The sequence below is a fragment of the Capra hircus genome, chromosome 7 (genome assembly GCF_001704415.2).
Source record: "Capra hircus breed San Clemente chromosome 7, ASM170441v1, whole genome shotgun sequence".
NCBI lineage: Eukaryota > Metazoa > Chordata > Mammalia > Artiodactyla > Bovidae > Capra > Capra hircus.
This window is the reverse complement of record NC_030814.1, coordinates 84,898,329-84,921,366: the sequence shown is the minus strand read 5'-3', so window position 1 is coordinate 84,921,366 and position 23,038 is coordinate 84,898,329. Positions and strand designations below refer to the sequence as shown.

The following is a 23,038-nucleotide window of genomic DNA, read 5'->3' as shown; positions in this document are numbered from 1 at the left end:
CATGCGTGTCCCGCACAGATCTGGGACACGTGTGAGGGCCAGATGGATTTTCCTGGGCTTACTTTAATTAAACTAAAACCTCCACATTTGTGTCACTTTCTTATTCTTTTTCAGATACTGATGAATGTTCAATTGGCAACCCGTGTGGAAATGGGACGTGCACCAACGTTATTGGGAGTTTCGAATGCAACTGCAATGAGGGTTTCGAGCCAGGGCCCATGATGAATTGTGAAGGCAAGTGATACTTTACTATTATTTCTTCTTGATATAGAAAGAGTTTTTAATGCCTCAGCTTTTGTTTGTATTGTTCTTATGTTCTACTGATGATTATATTCATCACAAACATATTTTCCTTTACCACAAGGAGCATAGTTACAAAAGCTACTCTGTAGCCCTTGTCTGATAATTCAGCATCTCTGCCCTCTCAGAATTGGCATCTATTGCTTTTTTTTTCCCTTGAGATGAGGTCACATTTTCCTGGTTCCTCAGTCTGTTGGTTAATTTTGGATTATGTGCTGGGTATTGTGACTGATATCTTCTGAAATCAGTTACACTATTTCAGAGAATATTGATACCTTTGTCTTAGCAGGCAGTTAATTTACATAAAGTGGACTGTCAGGCCTGTGGAAGACAGTGGTTCACATTTAAATTCTTCTCTTTAAACCTTAGTGGCTACCTTCTTTGATTTTGGCCCACACATGGCATGGTTAAGTCAGCAACTTGTGCTGAGTTTATACAAAAAAATGAAAAAGGCATTTCTCCCCCTCTAGCCCTTATTTCTGGGATTCCTCCACACTTTTCAGCAGCCTTGGTTGCCCCAAGGCTCCCTCCCCTGATTTCTCGGGACAGAAGCTCAGAGAGTTCCCATTGGAGATTTAGCTGCCAGATGTTACTGTGCCAGCACTGATACGATCCACAGGAGAAAAAAACTGAGCACCTCTACCTTGCCAGGTGTTTACTGAGTTTTAATGAACTGCTAGAAACCACTTCAGGTGTTGTTTTTATATTTATTTCAGAGTTTATAGTTGTTATTTGTTGGAGGGTGAGTTAGGTGCCCAGTTCTCCTTACCAGAAATGGAAGTTCTGTTATCCTATTACTTTCTGTGTGACTGCCAAATAAATACATCAGTGTTTTTTTAAGCGAGTAGTTAGTACTCTAGGCTGAGTGCATACCTGTCTGTTTCCTTGACCAGATATCAATGAGTGTGCCCAGAACCCACTGCTGTGTGCTTTCCGCTGCATGAACACCTTTGGGTCCTATGAATGCACGTGCCCAATTGGCTATGCCCTCAGGGAAGACCAGAAGATGTGCAAAGGTAAGGCCCCAGACCAGGAAGGAGTCAGCTCATTATCTGTGATGCCGTAAATATATTTTAATGATTTTGTAGCTCTCAGCTGTCTTCTTGTAGAGCTGTGCAGAAATGTATTCTTTACCGCATTGCTGGTAGATTTCCGTATCTAGATAACAAGATACTTCATAGTGTGTCCAGTCAAGTCAGAAATAAAGATGTCACATTCTTGAGCTCCTACTAAAGCAAAGATAGCCCTTCCCTAAACTTCTTATCTTGAGGACCAGTGCTGAAATTTTTATAACTCTAGAATATAGCCAACAGTTGAGACTGGGCTCCTCCTTTCTCTGTTGCATAAGATTACATTTTAAGAGCCAGAAGACCAAAAGTATGACTTCACAATGCACAATGATAGCCTGTTCATGAATTTGTCTTATTTTTCTGTTTTTCCTATTGAAAATATTTTCTAGACCTGGATGAATGTGCTGAAGGGCTGCATGACTGTGAATCTAGGGGCATGATGTGCAAGAATCTGATTGGCACCTTCATGTGCATCTGCCCACCTGGGATGACCCGCAGGCCTGACGGAGAAGGCTGTGTAGGTAAGGCTGTACAGGATGATGGCTGCTTGCTTAACACTCCTACCCCCAGTCAGAAACATATGAATTTTAGTTATCACAGTGGAAAATATGGTGTATTGGTTTCTGTGCAAATAGCCAAAGAAATCAAAAACTACAAGAATCTGTTAAGTTCCTAATACAATATGCGGAAGGTAAAATATTATTAATCTTTTCTATCATTAGTTGATTTCTTTAGCAACTTGGAAAATCTTACGCTCAAGAGAAATTTTCCCACATTTGTTTGCATTGTTAGGAAAAATTTTTTAAAAAGAAAGAAAATAAATGTAAGATTTGTAGCAATCAGATCTTTTTAGATACTTTTCTGTTATGCACTTTGAATTCAAAACAGACAGCTGAAACACTAATCAAAATAAAGATAAAACAGCATTAGGATAGGATTAGATCAAGAAGACAGACTTAAACCCTCATATTCTAGAAACAAGAAACACTATACAATTTTTTAAATCCATAACTTAGTTTAATACTTTGGTACATACTTTAAAATTTATGCAGAAAGTTTCCTAAAAGAAAAAAAAATACCTTTAACAATAAAAAACAGTGTCAGAACACTAGGAGCAAAGTGAGAATTCTTAAAGCTTCCCAGGGAGCAAAACCAGCTTTCCTACAAGTGGCAGTTAACAGTGGGTAAAAGAAAACATTGGAGCAGCAATATTTTCAAGGCATTCTAAGGGAAAAATAATTTTGAACTAAAACTTTACATTCAATCTAGTGATAAAACAAAAATATCACATTGTCAGAAATGTGTTTTAGCATACTTATCACCCACATACCCTCTATATCTTATATCCAGACTGTATCCTCCAATATATTTTTAAAAGTTAATTCTAGAGGAAGCAATGATAAGCCAAGAAACCAATAACCCTGATTATATGGTTTAAATAAATGCTGATGTTCTATAAAAGAAATATAACAAATCAAACTTTCTAGACTGCGTCAGCATGGCAGGAAGCGCAGGAGAGAAAGAAAGGAGTAAACTCATGCCAAGGGTACTTGCTATAGGCAGAAGCTATTGAAACAGATACTTCCTGATGTTAATAGAAAAATGTTCATTAACAGTGTGTGTTGAAGTTGTCTCATGGCTACCGCTGGAAGAATAGAAGATTACAACTTCTAGACATGAGTTGGGCATGACATAGGGCAGAGAAAAAATTAGACTGATCTAAGAAATATTGAGAGAAGGGGACAAGTAGCCTGGTAAATATGAAACAGTATAAAATGACAAGACTCCAAACATATCAGTAATCACCATAGATAGAAATAGTTTAAATTTCTGGTTAAAAGGCAAATGTACTTTTAAATATTCTTTTAAAAGTGCAGCTTGGTACTTTTTACAAAAAATGTACTGAATCAAAATGTGAGCTAGATGGAAAATTAAGCGGTGGAACAAGATATCCAAGGCCAATGTTGATAAAAAGCAAGTGCATGCAAAATAAATACTAATAAATTAAAGATTAAAAGCATAAAGATGAAAGGAGAGATTCATCAAAGGGATTTGTCGTGAGCTCTCATGCCTCTGACAACATTGATTTGAAACATACCTCAAACAAAATTTACAAAATGTCAAATAAACACAAGTAAAGATGTGGGAATTTTAATGCAACAGTTTTGTTCTGATGTATTTATTTGTCAGAAACCAAAAGAGCAGTACTATCTACATTCCTTCTTCCTCTGGCTGCCCTAACACCCTGCATGGCTCCTGTGAGTTTCACTCAAGTCAGTGAAGGAGCTTGTCCTTTATCCCTGGCCTGAGTGCCCTTCACCCTGCTCTCCACCTCTCCCTAACACCTGCCACTGCTCTGCCCTCAGCTTCTCTCTCATGTCACATGACTTGGTATCTTCTTTCCCAAAGTTCTTTCTCCTGGTCAGTAATCCTTTTTGGAGCCACTTTTCCAATTTTCCATCAAGCATCACCAGAGGAAGAGAGAAAGAGAAAGCAGCTGAGGGTGGGGGGAACACTTTGTTAACCTAGAACCCGTCTTGGAAGGATGAGGTAAATTTAAATATGATAAATTTAAATGTAATGTTATATTTTTAATGTAACACTATAAATTTAAATTTAATAAATTAATATTCTATCGTATTAGTATTTTGATGAAGAAGTTTTAAGCAAGATATAAACCATTAGAAGATAAACGTTTGTAAATTATAAACCTCATAGTCTACTCATGACTCATATTATTTGTTTTACTAAAGATGAAAATGAATGCAGGACCAAACCAGGAATCTGTGAAAATGGGCGTTGTGTTAACACTATTGGGAGCTATAGATGTGAGTGTAATGAAGGCTTTCAGTCCAGCTCTTCTGGCACTGAGTGCCTTGGTAAGTTGATAAACAGAGTATATTTCACTTGGTGAATAAAGCATGTGTTTTGTGATGTAATCTCAGAAGAGTTCTATATATATATATCCTTGTCTGCAAAATAGTTCCCCAGTCTGAGTAATCCATGTACCTCTTCCTGAAGATAGACATCTATTAAAATGATGTATTTGTACATGTGTGTGTAGTACATACATCCATCCTTAATGTAAATAACCATCTTAAGTAGTCTTTCCAAAATTAAGATTAATTAAGCTCTATGGAAAATGTGACTCTAGTAAAACTTACATCAGGGAATGATTTAATTCCAAAAGAAAATATTTGCTATGTGAGGTAAGTTTTGCTGTATTAATTATATTAAAGAAAATGCCACATTTCAGAAATGCAGTGAGAGTTAATTTTTATTTTATGATACAGAAAAGTGTTTTACAAAACATTTTCTTGTGGAAAATATAAGTCTCAGGCATTTTAATGATAAAATGCACATATCATAAACCGTTTAGTTAATTATGAGCAGGTATAAAAGTATGAAGTAGTCAGATTTAAGGCAAACAGAAATAGCACTCCTCACGGGCTTTGATGCAAAAACAGCACATTTCAGCTACATCAGATTGTTCTCAGAATGATGTCATCTGCTTCAAATCCTAGGAAATTATTAGTCATGAAAACATATTTTGTTTATTATTATCTTCAATCAAGATCTTCATTAACCATCAGTCTTTTTGGAAATAGAAAAGATGACCTACATGGAAAGTGTACTTTTCTGTCCATATTACTAACAGTTCATTAGGATGGTTCTTAAAACCCCATTAAAGATCTCTTTGCCAACTTATATCAGTAAAATCCCTTTATTTATAATAATTTTAAAAACTACTTAATCCAATGTTTAAACAGTCTTTTAGATGTCTAAAATACAGGAGATTAGATTAAATATGTACCAAGATGATAACATAGTCCAGAACTTGCTTTTCAAAAACAAATCCTGTTCTCATTTGCTTATTTAAAGGGAAGTATTTTTCTTTGATTTTTCCTTTCAGTTGGATTCTGTAGGAATGGTAGTTTACTGTCACTTAGCTGCTGAGGAAAAGAAGAAAAAACTCACCTCTATTTCTTTAGTATCAGTTATTAAATTCAATAAACTGTTGCTAAAGAGCACTGTGAAATGAACCTCCACCAGAACTTTCTAATCATTGTCTTAAGCAATGTGACTCTTCACATAAAAGAATATTTAACTTTTAAAAAGGTATTGCTATGGGACTTCCCAGGTGGTCCAGTGGCTAAGACTCCTTCCTCCCAATTGCAGGGGCCCCAGGTTCAATCCCTGTGAGGAACTAGGTCCCACACGCCACAACTGAGAGTTCACATGTGGCAGCCAAGGATTCTGTATGCTACAACTAAGACCCAGCACCACCAAAATAAATTGATTTTTTTTTTAAGTATTGTTATGGAGGAAAACATTGATTGTCCTTTTTAATGTGAAGACCCAGATAATGAAGCGTCAGTCCCTTGACACTGGTGCCTTTTAACTACATTGTCATTTCAGACAATCGCCAGGGCCTCTGCTTTGCGGAGGTGTTGCAGACCATGTGTCAGATGGCATCCAGCAGCCGTAACCTTGTCACAAAGTCAGAATGCTGCTGCGACGGGGGGCGAGGCTGGGGTCATCAGTGTGAGCTCTGCCCGCTCCCTGGAACTGCACAGTACAAAAAGATATGTCCTCATGGCCCAGGCTATACCACTGATGGAAGAGGTAAGGAGTTGAGGAAATCCATGCATGTTATCAACTCAGTGCGTGTTAATTCACATTGATTTGAAGGAAATAGGATAATGGCTAAAATATATGTGTATATGTGTGTGGTCCTATATGCTTTTCACTAATACTTCAGCAGCTTTAAGAGGCATAATCTTCGTATCAAATCTAAGAGATAGAATCTCTTATTGTTCCTATTTTAGCAGATAGAAACCAAAGCACGAAGCTAAGTAACGATAAATAAATGTTTCCAAGATCACAGCCTTTTTTAAGGTGGGAACAAGGAATGGAATGTATCTGTCTGACCCCAGAGGCCATCTGCAACCCACAAGCTATGCGTGCTTCATTTAAGTAAAGGTTGCTTGTTTGTGTACAGGAACTCATTCTGTTTGCAGCGTATTTACAAACCAGCAAGACTCACACATGATTAATAGTTTCCAGGTTTTTTGGTACAACCAATATGCTAATGTCCTAAAAATAACATTTTCCTCTATTACTATACAGATTCTAGATCTTATGCTTGATTACATTGCTAATGAAACCCTTTCTTAGGGTCTAATGCAACTGAATTTAAAGCCAATCCATGGAATACCATCACTAATTCCAAGTTAGTGGAACTTCAGAAGGGTAGCTTTCTATTGATAGAGTCCCCCCAAAAATTCATGCTTAGACTGCAGAACGAATGGGCTCCAGAGGGGCTTTCAACATAGCCTTCCTTATGTTTGTCTCTTCCTGTCACTTCAGATTCTTTTGTTAACTCTTCCTTCTATGTTGCCACTCTGTTGAATGATGAAAAAGTACACGAGCACAGTTATGAACGTTGGTTTTTAGTTATCTGTCAATTCCTTAATTTCTTTTCGTTTCTAACCAGTTCTATTCTTGCATCTGTATTGACTTCTGTTTGTTTTTGCCTTGGGGTTTTTGGTGCACAGATATTGATGAATGTAAAGTTATGCCAAATCTCTGCACCAATGGTCAGTGCATCAATACCATGGGCTCCTTCCGGTGTTTCTGTAAGGTCGGCTACACCACAGACATCAGCGGAACGTCGTGTGTAGGTAAGGAAAGACAAGGCATCTCTGCATCTGAGTGGTTGTTAACTGCTGTTTTCTACAAGTCCTTTACTGTCAGTAGAATGTCTTTATTATGGTGTTTGGATTGTGCATTTTGCTAAAGTGATGCTATTCCTTTCATTAGTGCAGTTCTTAATATCATAGGAGTTGTCTAAGGCCTTGTCTAGTAATGTGAGACATAGAACTATTAGATTTATCAAAAAGCTGTAAAGTTAGGGAAACATTAAAATTATTTTTAAAAATGTATATACTTTCCACGTTTTACATTTAGTTTAAAATGTATAGAGGCATGTTTGTTTTGTCATTTTTTTTAATGAAAGACCAGGACTTTTGATTGTGAAAGTATGTCTCTGCATATGGAGAGAATGCCTTTTGCTTGTTTTTCATTGCAGTTATTTTTGCATAAAATATACCAATTAAGCATCATCTAAAATTTCTAGTTGCAAAGCAGTCTCAATACAGAAAACCTTCTACATTTTTGCAATCTCTTTTTCTAATTTATTTTACTGTCTCATCCACGGAGGGGGTGGTAGCTTGCCTTTATTGAGTCTTTCCAAAACATTTAGTTTTCATTAAAGAAAAAAAACCTTTTCTCCTTCGTAGTTCATCAGCTTAATATCAATTTGTTTTAATAAAAAGCACATCTGGCATGAAAAGGTTAAGAAGAACCAACGTAAATCTTAGTAAGCATTCAACTCACTTGTTTGGGCAAGATAGTAACAGAAACTAGGCCATCAGTCGTGAGCTTTTAACATTCTTTGGGCATCAATCAATGTCTTTTATGGGGGAAGTGGAGATGGTTTCCTGTCAGAGTCCTAGCAGAAAAAACGTGGTGTACTGAAATGAGAACAGTTTAAGGAGACTTGTTTCTTTAACAAAAGGACAGTGTATAAAGGTGTGAGCAGAAAATACTAGGACTAGTGCTGAGTTCTGGGGCTGTTCCACCTCTGGGCCAAAGATAAGAGGGAAGGATTGCTGAAACCTAGAAGATGGAGAAAGTTGTTCCAGGGGCCTGCCTTTAGAGCATCCGTGACCTCTGCCCCCATGACTCAGTTAGCCTCAGCCCATCTTTCGAGAAGGGCATCGAGGAACTAAGGACCAGACTGAAGGCAGAGGGCAGGAGGGCCTGCTAATGGTGCCTGTGTGCAGTTCAGCCTCCTGGGCCCAAGAACAGGGTGGACCAAGGTAAGTTGGAAGGCGAAGTGGAAGGTCTCCCGCACAATCTATGATGCCAAACAATTCCTGGGGAAGTGTCAGCTCAGAGACTTTGAGAACATCCGCCACATCCGCATGTCAAAGAGAAGAAACTCTAACCTTCAGGTTTATGATTCTCAAACTGTAAACCGAAGTACACCAATCTAAAAAATCTAGTGTCTTTTTTTGAACCCAGTTGTCTGGATATTTCAATATTTGCCCAAGAATCGCCTGACAAAGTTAAACCAGTGAATTACTTTAGAGAAAATTGTTCTGCGCCTCGTTTCTCTCTGGCTGGCTATTTTCCATTTTAAGTTGAAGAGGAAAACAATGAGTGAGAATATGGAGGGAGGAAAGAGACTGGTCGTTCCTTCTAACCAGTAATTTAATCCTCACATCACTTTTACTCAGATCTCGACGAATGTTCGCAGTCCCCAAAACCCTGCAACTTCATCTGCAAGAACACGGAGGGGAGTTACCAGTGCTCGTGTCCCCGGGGCTATGTCCTGCAGGAGGACGGGAAGACCTGCAAAGGTGATGAAGAGTCTATTTGTGTGACCCTCTCCTTTTTTTCAGATTCAAAATCAGCTGATCGGGGATCAGGCCATGTGCCTCACTTTTTACTGTGGCTTCCCTTGTGACTCAGATGGTAAAGAATCTGCCTGCAATACAGAAGACCCGGGTTTGATCCTGGGGACAGGAAAATCCCTTGAAGAAGGGAAAGGCTACCCACTCCAGTGTTCTGACCTGGAGAATTCCATGAACTGTATAGTCCATGGGGTCGCAAAGTGTCAGACACAACTGAGCAATTTTCACTTTCACTTCATAGGATTAAGTAACCAGCCATGTACTGGTTAACTGTGCATTAACTGTGGTTTAACTGTGCATTAAATACAAGTATTTTAACCTTTGAATATTAGCTTTGAAAACAGTTCATGAACATCACTATAATTCATCCTTTCAGCTTTTTGTTTAAAAAAATTTTTTTTTATATATCACCTTAGCCATCCTGTCTTAGTAGCTCATAGTATTTATGCTGCTTAAGTATGTGAAAAAAACTCCTTGCCTTATGCATATGGAAATCTATAAAGCTTCCAACAAAAATCTAGACAAAATACTCCTGGTAGAACACGCACACCTCTCTGTGGCTTCACGAGAAGGGAAGCATAGCCAGATAACTCTGCTCTGATTTGCATTGGCTTGTCTTTCATTGCAGACCTTGATGAATGTCAGACCAAACAGCACAATTGCCAATTCCTGTGTGTCAACACTCTGGGAGGTTTTACCTGTAAATGTCCACCTGGTTTCACACAGCATCACACTGCTTGTATTGGTAAGACAAAGCTACAAAAGGGAAGTTCTGCACACTACTAGTAGAAGCCTAAAACTGTAGTTAAAGATGGTAGAACAATGGCCCAGTACTTACATTATAATCAGTCCCTCATAATTAGTGGTTTAAAAATGTTGTTAGTAATTTATTCTTTCACAAGAACAATATCCAAGCATAGTAGTCCTGTGCAGTCCAAGCACATGAACGGTAGCTGTATTCCAAACAGTGCCTTTATATTGCATTCTAAATACAATGTGTGCTCAGATCAAATGTGAGTAAAAGGCTCACTATAATTTAGAGCATGCTAATGAACATGCTGGGATTTTTTTTATGTCAGAAGACACACAGATCTTAACCTTAACTTTCAGTCTGTGCTATCAAAACTGTGTCCTCAATTGATCCGAAATATGCTCTGATTTCCGATCTCTTGAAATATACTTCTTTCTGACCATTTTTGTCTTTAATATGACCATGAATAGTGGCATACTTTTCTGTAAACTCTGTTTTCACATCTTGAAACTTAGGCTTTCATACCTTACTTTTTACTTCATGTAGTAAAATTTGAATCCTATAATAATTAGAAAGCCTGACACTCTTTCCCTTTTGTCCTCTTGCTAGACAACAATGAATGTGGATCCCAGCCTTCACTTTGTGGAGCAAAGGGAATCTGTCAAAACACCCCTGGAAGTTTCAGCTGCGAATGCCAAAGAGGGTTCTCTCTTGATGCTACTGGATTGAACTGTGAAGGTGAGTTTATTTATTTAAATATTCTTATTCTAATACAGCAAACGGTTTTCTTTTAATTTCTAAGCCACTCAATGAGAAATTGAGATCATCTCAAATATTAACAAAGTAAAATCCAGAAGTTGATTTTTTTTGTTTATAAATTTTCATATATCATTTTGGGGACAGAGGAAAACCTTCATATGATGAAATAAAACTTCTGTGAGTACACATGGGCTTCTGAAATAACTGTTAATGTAGTTACTGATCTAAAAAAAGAATTTAACTGAAAACGAATTCTGTACCTAATTTAGTTGCAGTAGTATATGAGTAAACCAGAAAAAAATCGGAAGTCTGTTCCATGATACTTGAATGTAGAATGTATAAATGTTAAGTATAAGACACAGAACCAGTTATAGGGAACTGGGCAGATGAACAGAAAGCACTGGGGAAAACTGATGGTGGTTTTATTTGTCGGAGAGTCCCAGTTCACTGTCTTTTCTATAAAGAGCGTTTCCTATAAAGTCTTCATCACAACAGATATTTCCTGTTAAATCCAAGGGAAAATTTTAGTGAGAATAAAACAAGAATTTGCCTGTGGCCAATAAAATATTGTTCTTCAGTATTTTCATTGAAAGTTCTAGCATATGAGATAAATATACTATGATTGGTAGCTTTTACAAAATACTCATACCAGAGGTTCTGAGAGCATAAAGGTACTTCCCCTTTATATTTTTATATACTAGTGCAATTTACATCTTTATTGATTTTAGTCACCCTTGAATTAATTATTCTTAGGAATACATGAATTTGAACTCTAGAAATATATGTAGAGGTTTTAATATAGTCTGAGAACTACAGGACTTTTACATGTATCTAGTCTTCAACCACAAAAAATTCAACTTAAAAATTTCTATTCTAATATTTTGTATTTGAAATCATTGACACTTTGAAAGTATTTGGCGTGTACAGCTGCTTGCCATGTGTGAGTTCAGCTTGTGACTGTCTACATAAGATACAATTTATTAATTATCCATATAAAATTTGTTACACATATATCAGACATGCCTGTTTCATTTCTCTTTTTATGGGCAAATTTCAAAGCCTCAGTTGTCATTCCAGAAGAATATGCATGTATGAACAAAGAAATTATTCCATATGTGTCATAATACTATATCATGTCTAAAAATAATGTATTTAAATACTTTAAATTTGCATCTAATTAATCTCAAATAGTAATAAAATCTTTTGCATTCCCAACCATTATAATTCTTTAGGTATTTCTGTAATGCTTGTATTTTCCTGAAAATGAGAATTAACATGTCAATCACTTTTGAACTTACTGGAATATGTGATGCAAATATATTTATATCAGTTACCAAATAAATCATACCATATGTAGTTAATCCATCCAAAATGCACAACATTTGTGGCTGCTATGGCTGATTTGCTAAAATTGAGATATTATTTAGGGCACTGACATGGCATGGCTGGTGCATAGAAGAAGAATGATGTGGTTTCTTATCTCAGAGCCGTTCTCTGTGCCACCACTGACTTAATAACCATGTGACTTGGAAAAAATCACAGCCCCTCAGTGTGTCTTGTTTGTTTGGTCCTCGGATAATATTTACCCCGTGTTGTGTTTGGAGTACATTTAAGAATAATAGAAGAAAGGTGACATAAAAAATCTTGCTGGGATTGTTTTTACAGACGTTGATGAATGTGATGGGAACCATAGGTGCCAGCATGGCTGCCAGAACATCCTGGGAGGCTACAGGTGTGGCTGCCCGCAAGGATATATTCAGCATTACCAGTGGAATCAGTGTGTTGGTGAGCACTCGCTTGTTACACGGCATCTGCTTTCCTTGCCTTAAACTATCTTTCAGTAAAACAAATGCGCAATAAAGGTGGTCATTTTCAGTGTAGCCTTTAAACCCTAGAACTTAAGAAACCAGTACTTAGGACTGATGCATGGGAATCTACTAAGCTACTTTGTATGCTTGTGGGTATTTGAAAATATACATAATAGACTTTAAAATGTTAAGCACCTAAAAAGTAACTCAGTTAGAGCTTTGATAATTTTAATTTTCTGCTAGCTGATAATTTTAAGTTTCTGAAGATGATGTCAAGACTCATATCATCTTCATTTGCTAAGGTCAAAGCCTTTTTTTTTTTCTATCAGTAATTTAGTATCTTTAGATTTGGGGTTGAAGGGTTGCCCATCCATCTGCTCATATAAATCTAAAAGGAATCAGATCAAATTAATGAGCACCATTCATCTGTGCTCTCCAATCATGTATTTAATGAAAGGTGGCGGGGGGGAGTATAAAGGATTTTAAGATAGAAAAAGTAACTAGTTATAGCAAATTCTGTTGAAAACTCCAGACCAAAAAAAAAAAGTGTTTGTAAAATAAAATCTGTAGACCCTCAACTCTCTTTCTTGCACTGCTAGAGTCATGGAAATTCTCCTTTTAAGGAGAGTTTGATCAAAGAGAACATTACTCTCTACTTGAATAGCCAGCTGACTTAGCATCTGCCTAATTTCTTGGCTCCGTTTGAATGCCCTTCCTAGACTCAGCATCCAACACAGTGTAACAGTAGATGCGGGCACAGCTTGAGCAGAAGGAGGATCAGTGGGCCTGCTGAGAAACAGCAGGTTGCTTCCTGTCTCTCTGTAGTGACTGAAATTGCCCCACGTGTATTTCAAGCATTTTACTCTAAGGGAGCCACTAAGTAAATTAATTTGATTTTACCCATGATGATCTTGTCAAAAGAAATTTCTGATGACAGTTTAGTGAATTGAGAAAATCAAGACAAATTTCAGAGGTGGGAAAGCAACTCTGAAAGTTGGTGCAGCTCTGCTGTGGCTTTGGCCACACCAGGAACACACACTCATGGGGGAAATGCGGAAACCAGTGATGATCTGGAAGTTATGGATAGAGTTTGAAAGGATTATCAAAATGATGACTTCGGCTGTCGATCAAAATGACTTTATAAGTTCAGTTTACTTCTTTACTCTTCATAGAAAAAAAAAAATGTTGCAGAAGTTATTATGCCCCAATTATTGATTCATAAACAGATAAAGTGTAGGGACACTCTTCAGAACATAGGAAATGGTCCTGTTTTAGGTAACTATTATAAGAGTGCAAAATGATTTTTATTATATCGTGTTGTTTATAAGATGCGAGGCCCACCCCTCTATTCAATTAATACCATGGACTTCTTGGTTACTTCTACAGGGCTTAAAGCGGAAGAATGATCTGTAATATTTCACATGTATCAGTTTAAATAAAATTCTTGTTTTTAAAGCAATCATAAGTAGAATTGGAATGTGCATGGAGGATTAACTCAATTTCTGAGTTTTTAAGTTTCCTGGAATTTCAGCCTGTAAGCGTTTAGTGTGAAAATAGACACACAGGTTTTCACTGAATACGGTCTGACTTAAAGTCAGGGCTGTGTGGTGTACCCAAGTTGTTCTTGGTGGGATCCTTGAAGTAGGCACTTAAGCAAGGCAGTCACCCCAGAGCAACTCACGCTGGGATCTAGCCAGAAGCCAGTGGGCCTTCTAATCAGCAGAGACCCCCATCGACAGAGGGATAAGTGGTTTCAGAGATGAATTAAAAACTGAAGATACATAAGCAGATACCCCAACTATAAGAATAAATGTTAGCTTGCTCTGCTAAAATGGGCACCTCTAAGCAGCAAGCCTCTGGGTAAGTAAGACAAAGCAGGGATTTATTTTGAAAGATTAGAGATTCTTTTGTGTGAGGTTGAGCAATCCAGCTCATCACAAATAAAATCTAACTCTCTTGCAATTTTGAACCCACAGAACATTAGAATTATAACTCAAATATATTTTAGTAATAGAATCAAACAACCATCAGGAACTAATAAAAGCAACAAGTTAGCAAAATAGCAATATTATAACAAAATGCAAATCGAAAGGCCACAAATCATTTTTATCTGTCACTGCTGCTGCTGCTGCTAAGTCGCTTCAGTCGTGTCTGACTCTGTGCGACCCCATAGACGGCTGTCCACCAGGCTCCCATCCCTGGGATTCTCCAGGCAAGAACACTGGAGTTGGTTGCCGTTTCCTTCTCCAGTGCATGAAAGTGAAGAGTGAAAGTGAAGTCGCTCAGTCGTGTCCGACTCTTCACAACCCCATGGACTGCAGCCTACCAGGCTCTGCCGTCCATGGGATTTTCCAGGCAAGAGTACTGGAGTGGATTGCCATTGCCTTCTCCATATCTGTCACTATGAGTATGAATATCTTCATTTATTCATATGATTGAAGAAGGGATTTCCCATGAAGTATCTCAAACAGATTTAACCTGGGGTCCCCTTGTAAATGGACACAAACAGTGCATCAGATAATTTAAGTAATAGTAAGTTGTAAACCTGCAATGATGTTAATACTGCTGCCAGTGTAAGAAAAATGACACCATTTGAAGTGTTAGTATTGAAAAACGTTTTAAATTCAAATGGATACTTTAAGAAGTGTTCAGCCAGGTACCACAGAACACTTAAAACATTCTGATTCATAGATTGTACAGATTTAGGAACATTCCCATGTGTTCCTAAATAATATGCAAGCATTATAATTATCCTAAATTGAAAATAAGATAATATTACTAACATTTGAATATGATTACATCTTAATATATGAAGCTTTGGTTTACTTGGTGTTAGCAACTTCTAGTTCCTTATATGTCCTTTTCAAAATAATTTGAACATAGTTTAGTGAGACTTGAGTCAGCTCAAAGTATGTTTCAAACCAGAACATATTTTCAAGGTCAGATTACCTACACCTATAAAATTATGCTATGGCGTACATTTATAGGATATAAATATGATATCTGTCATGGTGCCTCCAAAAGTTTTAACTATATAAAAATGTTCTTGTCAGTGGTATGTTTAAATGCAGTTTATTCAATTAATTGCCTTTCTTGGTAATTTTTCCACATTAACACAGTATCTAGTACTGTGTTCGTAGCAGGATCATTTTGTTAAATTATAACCTAACTCACATTCTCTATCAGGAGAGAAACACCACATATAAAAATAGTGTCAGATTTAATTATAAAAGCAGATGAACTTTTGAGGCAGAATTCCAAGTCTTTGATATATAGAAATAAAATAGTACTTATATTTATGTCATAAGTAGCAGGTTTGATGCCTGGTCTGGGAAGATCCTCTGGAGGAGGAACCTGGCAGCTACAATCCACGGGGTTGCAAAGAGTCGGACACGACTTAGCAGCTGAGCAACAACAGCAAGCTTACTTATTAAGAATTTATTCATATACTTTCTTCCTGTGACATGAAGGCTGAGAATTTTTCCATATTAAGTAATCATATGGTAATTCATATCCAGTGGTTAAGAATGCTGTATTTGGCAGTTTGGTTTAATTCTGAAACTGTACTCATGAGACAGAAATGTGCCTGATAATATTGGCCTTTTCAGCAACCTCTGTATCGTAGTTAATGAAGTATAATTTCCCATCTGAGAGGCCTTTCCAGCGAGCCTCCATCTGCATCCTGAGCCACTGTAGATAAGCACTTGGCTCTAGCTCTGTGTCCCAAGGGCACACCTAATTGCAGATGGGCCTGTTTCCCCACGTGAGCTGAAACACAGACTTGTCATGTATTTGGTAAAAACACTACACTCTAGTACAGTCACAAGAATCTGAAAGAATTCCATGGACCAGACATGACTGGTGCCCAGGGTGAAATTTGAATGATGATGAAGCCCACAGGGGTCAAGCCGCAGACTAGGTATCAACCAGACAGCTAAGAGCAAAATTGTCATCTCCAAAGATAAAAGCACAGTCAAACTTTGATTTTGTAAAAATGATAAGAGTAACTGAAAGTATTAACCTGAAATTATCTTACTGTCAGGCATTTATGATGTAGCGTCAGTCATTGAACTAGTAAAACCCATGTCAGCTGATGGCTTGGTGCAAACCCACATCAGAAGGCCAAGTATGTACATGATAGGTTCTCAAGTGGTTAAAAGTGTATGAGGCTATTGGTTCAATAGGTTCAATTAATGTTTACTTCAGTTATTTTCATTTAGGATATTTCGATTTTTTAATATACTTTTCTCTCCATGTATATAATGAATGCTTTGGAAATTGCTAGGAGAATGGATAAAAAATACAGATATAAATTGAGGCTTTTTAAAAACTGAAATATAATTCACGTGCCATAAAATTCACCTTTTAAAACGTCCAGTTCAGTGGTTTTTAAGTATATTCTCACAGTAGTATACAACCATCAGCAACACAACATCTCCACCCCGAAAAGAAGCTCAGTACCCCTTAGAAGCCATTCTCCGTTTCTCCCTCCCCACAGCTCCTGGCAACTAGTCATCTACTTTCTGTCCTTGTGAGTCTGTCTGAGGCATAGACTTTTGAAGTAACCTTCTGAAAAGTGATTAGAAGAGTTACTCAGTAGTCAGACTGCAAATATCTGTGCCCAAAGGCTGCCAGGGTATTCAGAAAAACCTAGTACAAACAGAATATAAAAGCATGGGGAAGCTTTTGTTTAAGCCATAATTTTAGGGGAATTTGTCAGGTCTTGTTTTTGTTTTTTTTTAATTTCATATGCTTTGCAAATCAACCATCATGGTAAACATTTAAAAATATGGTTCTAAAGCTACTTCCCCTGTAAAATCATAGATATTTGATACTGGGGCTCTTCTTTGCCCCACTGCCCTCCCCTCCACTTGTAAAAGTCTCTTGCTTTATGTTCTTAGATGAGAATGAATGCTCCAATCCCAATGCCTGTGGCTCTGCTTCCTGCTACAACACCCTGGGAAGCTACAAGTGCGCCTGCCCCTCTGGGTTCTCCTTCGACCAGTTCTCCAGTGCCTGCCACGACGTGAATGAGTGCTCGTCTTCCAAGAACCCATGCAATTACGGCTGCTCCAACACAGAAGGGGGCTACCTCTGCGGCTGCCCACCTGGGTACTACAGAGTGGGACAGGGGTAAGGCCCTCCACCTCCCCACATACGGGAAAGTGAACAGGGTCCAGCGCCTGGCCACCTGGCACTGGGGGAAGGTAAATGGTAATTAAAAGCTGACTAGGGAAAAGCACTGATCAGAGCATTTAGGTATAGGAGGAAGAAGCTCCAGGAAGGCATGTGGGTTCCCTGCTTTGTGGTGAGCATTGGACTCGAACCTGTATATGGGTATCATTCTCTTGTGTTGTAAAATGACCTGAATAAATCCCTTAAGGCCAGAGACAGCAGATGTTTAAAGATACTGTGGCTCCTCTGTTATCACAGACACCTGGGCTAAGAGATACAAGTGGGAATGGCTTCGCCCAGTTTCTTACATGAATTTTGGCAGGTACTAGCCCTGTGGTAGTGGCTCAGGTGGCTCAGTGGGTAAACAATCCGCCTGCAATGCAGGAGATGAGGGTTCAATCCCCGAGTTGGAAAGCTCCCCTGGAGGAGGGCAAGGCAACCCACTCCGGTATTCTTGCCTGGAGAATCCCATGGACAGAGGAGCCTGGCAGGCTGTAGTCCACGCGGTCACAGAGAGTGGAGCACGACTGAATGACTAAGCACAGCCCTGCGCTCCGTGAGGAAGGAGCTGTCCTTCTCTTTGCTCATCTGGCCTTTTGCTGCACAGAGACGACATGCCTGGTTGGTGTGACACTGTCTCCACAAGGCTGGATCCCTCCAGCTAGTCCCACTTTCCCAAGTGCAGCCGTCTCAAGTGCTATCAGCTGAGGTGCTGGCCACCTGCCTCCTTCCTTCAAGGAAGCCAGCACTCCACAGCATCAGTTCAGTTCAGTCGCTCAGTTGTGTCCGACTCTTTGTGACCCAATGAATCACAGCATAGAAGATGGGAATTTAGGAGTCATCTTCCCCAGAAGAAACAGGGTGTGAATCAGACACTGAGGGTTGTTGGACTAATATGTCCACTGTGGGTACATAATAATACTTGAAACAGAAATCTTGGTGTAGACAAGGGTCATTTAGCGTCAGCTTGCTAACTCTTTCATTAATCAAAATAGGAGTTCAGCAGTCTCAATTGGTAAGCCGCAAATGTAGGCTTCAGGCTTTTGAATCAACAGAACTTCTGACACTCTGAAAATGCATACTTGACTTTTACCATCTCGATTTAACTACACAGAGTGCTTCAGTCTAATCAGGATTAAAAACTGGGGAAACTTGGGGCTCGCTCTTGGAAGAATTTTGCTGTTTAAAATAAAGGAGAATCTCATGCATTGAGTGCTGAAGAAAAGTTACAAGGCTATTAGGTTTTTATGTTTATGATCTCAGGGTTTGCTTTGTGGGTTTCTTATTTTGGAAAAACCTCTGCTCTACCTCTAGAAAACAGTAGAGTTATGATGAAGTCTAACATCAATTTGCATCTTGTTGCAAACAGCCACTGCGTCTCAGGAATGGGATTTAACAAAGGGCAGTACCTATCGATGGATACAGAGGTAGAGGAAGAGAATGCTCTGTCCCCGGAAGCATGCTACGAGTGCAAAATCAACGGCTACTCCAAGAAAGACAACAGGCAGAAGAGAAGTGTTCATGAACCCAAACACATTGCTGTGAGTAACTTCACTTTATTTTGTCACCAGATTTTTTCCATATGGAGTCATGTATACTATTGCAGTAAACTTTTATGTAGGTTTCAGCCTCAGTGGAGCTAAACCTCCACCTCATGAAATTCATCAGCTTAGTTAATGGACAAACTGTGGCAGAGACAAGTAAGTTAAAATTAGTGGTGTTTTTAACTCAGAAAGGACTGGGGGACTTTAAGATTCATAGTTTCAGATCACATGTTGGCATTTTTGACTTGTGCCAGGAGGTAATAAGATGTCCTTCCAGGAAGTAACTACTTTGAAATGATTCAAAAAATGAAAGTATTGTGAATCTGTCCAGTTCTGTTGTATACATATGTAGTATACTGGGCTGATCTTAATTTTCAGTAGGTAAGCCAACTACATGTCACATTTTGTGACATTTATAAGATAGGTGTTGCTTCCATAAAAGATTTATCTCCAGATAACTTGTATTTTGTAAGGAGCTGAAGATCTGAATTGCCTGCTGCTGCTGCTGTTTCTTTCTGTTCATGGTATTTAGCATAGTGGTTAAATGGGTGGGCCACAGATTCTTGGTTTTGAATTTATTCCCTGACCCTCTGTACTTACTACCCATGTTACACAGAGCGTATTTACTTAGCCTCTCTCTACCTCAATTTCTTCACCTGTTAAAATGGGAATAAAAATATTTACCTCCAAAGGCTGGCAAGAAGATTAATGGAGCGATTACTGTGAAGCTTCTGAAACGGTGCCTGGCATAAACATTGACTCATGTTCTCCAAATAATAGCCAGTACATGGAGGTGTTTTCCCCCAGAGATCAGGGAGACCATCCTCGTCAGTTAGTGTCACTGCAGAATTCCCCATCAAAACACCTAGTCAGCAACTAACTGGCTGGGTGCATTGGGCAACTTGCTTCAGTTTTCTGGGCCTCAGAAATTTATAAGACGAGACTTCTCTAGCCACAAAATCTCTGGTTCTGTTTTATAATCGTACATAGGCCAGCATTACATTTACCTTAAGTAGACTAAGGTACCTAGCTGATGTTTAAGTATGGCAACTGAGCTATTCATTAAGTAAGCCAAACTACAGATCCAGAAATTCTGCTTGTAAAACCCTCCCGTTGTGATTCTAGGGGGCTGCATGCTGAAGGGGGCACCTCGGTACCACAGTCCCCAAGTTCTTGGCAGGCGCCCACTCAAAGCATTGATTTTTCTTGCCCCTGTCTTACTGAAATAGCGTTCTTAAACCTCCCATACATTTGACAGAGAGAGACTTGGTGTATCTGGGCCCTGCCCCGTTGGCTTTTAACCAAAGCTGGTTCAAACCTGAGCCCCGATGACTCTGGAGTTCGCTCCCTCTGCACTGACAGCTCCCAGAAAACACACTCACGTGTGGTTTGTGGCCAGAAAAATCTACCAGGGCTTTCAGAATGAAAATCCCTCTAAGCACAGTTCAAACAGCTGCACTTCTCGTTTTAACTCCAACAACAAAAAAATTACCATTATTTCCTAAATTGTCTCTTGTTTATTATTAATAAGTATGATATGTTATAAACCCCCCCAAAAAACTTGAAATATGCGTGCTTCCCATCAGCTCAGCCCTGTAACTTTACCTGGATAAGGTGTGGGAACAGTCGTAGAGATTTACAGGGCACACCTGGGGGAAGTGACCTTTTCTCCCAGCCGAGGGTAAGTTGCAGGCGGACAGGCAGAGATAGTATGTCACTGTGGCCGCACCCCCCTGATGGCTGGCTCCTGCAAGTCCTCGGTTTGTGCTGTCAAAGCTCTTCCCACACGGTTTTCCTGCTCTTCTTCCAGGTTAAACAGATCAGCCTGGAGAGCGTCGACATGGACAGCCCGGTGATGATGAAGTTCAACGTCTCCGGCCTTGGTGCGAAGGAGCACATTGTAGAATTCATGCCCGCCATCGAGCCGCTCAACAATCACATCCGCTATGTCATCTCCCAGGGGAATGACGATGGCGTCTTCCGCATCCACCAAAGGAATGGGCTCAGCTACTTGCACACAGCCAAGAGGAAGCTCGCGCCTGGCATGTACACACTGGAAATCACTAGCGTCCCTCTCTACAAGAAAAAGGAGCTTAAGAGACTGGAAGACCGCAATGAAGATGACTACCTCCTGGGGGAACTGGGGGAGGCGCTCAGAATGAGGCTGCAGATTCAACTCTATTAACCCCTTGCAGACTTGGTTCCAGGCTCAAATCCCTGCACAGCCAGCCTTCAGAAGCCTCTGAGAAATCAATGACTGGTTTTAAAGAGGAAAGGAAAAAAAGACTTTTGTTTCTTTCCTCCCTGTCTCAGACTTCAGAATGTTGACCCTCACAGGGAGGGATAACGTAGACTCTGGTGTGGCCAAAGATTTGAGTACAAAGGCAACCGTGGTTACTGTATTTTTTATATAACTTCACTTTAAAGTATATTAAAAAGCTAAATATTCAAGAGATCAGCATATGGCACTAAATGCACAAAAATAATGTGAGCTTTTTTTTTTTTTCCTGTTAGCAGTCTGTAACACTTTGGGTATTTTGCTATAGTTGCTAATGAAAAAAATATAGATGTTTATTTATTTTTAATGCAGTAATATATGGAGAAATGAACAAACTATGTAAACAAAAAGGGAAACTCACTCGTTTTTCTTTAGATTTATAAATTTGAGCTATTTCTTTTAGAGGTGCTTTTTTTTAAAAAAAAAAATTCAGTAGATTCAAGAGATGTTTCCTTTGGTTTTCTGCCAGTCGTCCAACTGGTACACATCTGATTATTTTAAAGGAAGCCTCACAGAGCTGAATAGGCAGTAATCAATGTGTCATTAGATCCTTTATGAAGGAGATCAAAGCCAGAGGAGCTCACTGTGATGATACTTCACATCAGCAGACACACCAGGCAACGGAGGATGAAGCACAACCACTGTAGCAAAATACCTTGACTGCTTGTGAGACCAGTAGCATTGCAGGCCAAACCGTACTGTATTTCCTTCTCATAACCTCAAGGAAGCACATGTGCTACCCACACCACCTCATTCTTACCCAGGGCATGCTGCATACTTATGGTACTGTAGGCAGCTGAAGAACTGCCGTTCCTTCGGCAAGGAACACCTGGCGTTCTGTAGTGTTTGGTGCTGTCTTAGATTAATGGTGCATTTATTACATTCAAGCTATTTCAGGATTGCCATATGTGCAAACAAACCATGCAGTACAGACAAGGAATATATGTTGTTTTTTTTTTTTAATCCATTTCTTCTTTTTTTTTTTTTTAGAATCTTCATTAATACTGTAGTTATACACCATATGTCTCGTTTTATCATAGCCTATTGTGTATGAAAGATGTTTGTACAATGAATTGATGTTTAGTATGCTTTTAGTCATTTAAAGAGATGTTGTACTAGGACGTGCTAGTAAGCGTACGTCCCCGCAGTCTTCTCAACCCAGGAACCTGTCCCTGGACCAGTGAGCAAACCTCATATGTGAAATGGCCAAAGCACATGCAGGCTCTGGGTTGTTCCTCTCACACCTGAGCTGACCAAAGATGAGTCACCGGTCATATCCAGTTCGGGACTTTGTTTTGTTTCCTAATACCTACAACAAAACAAACTGTAAATTTGTAATCAAGTATTTGTGAGGAAAAACTTACGGCTTTCGGTTTTGTTTGTTTTCCGTAGATCTGTGTATCAAATATGACACTTTTCTTGCAATAAAGCTTATTTTGGGGTAGCTTTGTGGCTGAGAGTTCTATGAGACTGCAACCCCTGTTGTGTTTGTGGGCTGGGGGCTTGGCTTAGAGGGACCTGTACGAAAGTATCAGAAGGAGAGCCAGGCACATTTTTTTACAAGAAAACAAGGGACTGCTGTCAAATCTGTGACATGAAACAAGCGGGAGTGTTCAACTGACGATTCACAATTTGAGGTGGTATTCAAACAGAAGGACATAGTCACGGCAGTTCCTTGTTCACCTCTGTGTAGACACTAAGCTGCCCAGGACTCATCATCCTAGAGACCTCAGACTCTGCTGACTTCATCTTCACCTGTGCTTTGAGTGCCATCGTGTTAAAGCACCCAAGATGAAGTGAAACATCTGAAGAATCTCCCTTCTTAGGGTTTTTCTCAACTTGAGTTTTTAAGCAAGAGTATACAGCAGGCAT

The 23,038-nt window shown here is 39.1% G+C and overlaps 1 protein-coding gene across 1 annotated transcript in view; it reads left to right on the top strand.

Annotated features, from left to right (window-relative positions):
- FBN2 (fibrillin 2) overlaps positions 1–22,629 on the top strand; it is a 226,314-nt gene extending 203,685 nt beyond the window's left edge. The window contains exons 53-65 of the mRNA XM_018050706.1: positions 115–234; positions 1,194–1,316; positions 1,760–1,891; positions 4,124–4,249; positions 5,790–5,996; positions 6,929–7,054; positions 8,675–8,797; positions 9,480–9,596; positions 10,212–10,340; positions 12,027–12,146; positions 17,071–17,302; positions 18,714–18,885; positions 20,699–22,629. Of these exons, the coding sequence (XP_017906195.1) occupies positions 115–234; positions 1,194–1,316; positions 1,760–1,891; positions 4,124–4,249; positions 5,790–5,996; positions 6,929–7,054; positions 8,675–8,797; positions 9,480–9,596; positions 10,212–10,340; positions 12,027–12,146; positions 17,071–17,302; positions 18,714–18,885; positions 20,699–21,073 (2,102 nt within the window). The 3' untranslated portion in view covers positions 21,074–22,629. The remainder of the gene's footprint in view (positions 1–114; positions 235–1,193; positions 1,317–1,759; positions 1,892–4,123; positions 4,250–5,789; positions 5,997–6,928; positions 7,055–8,674; positions 8,798–9,479; positions 9,597–10,211; positions 10,341–12,026; positions 12,147–17,070; positions 17,303–18,713; positions 18,886–20,698) is intronic.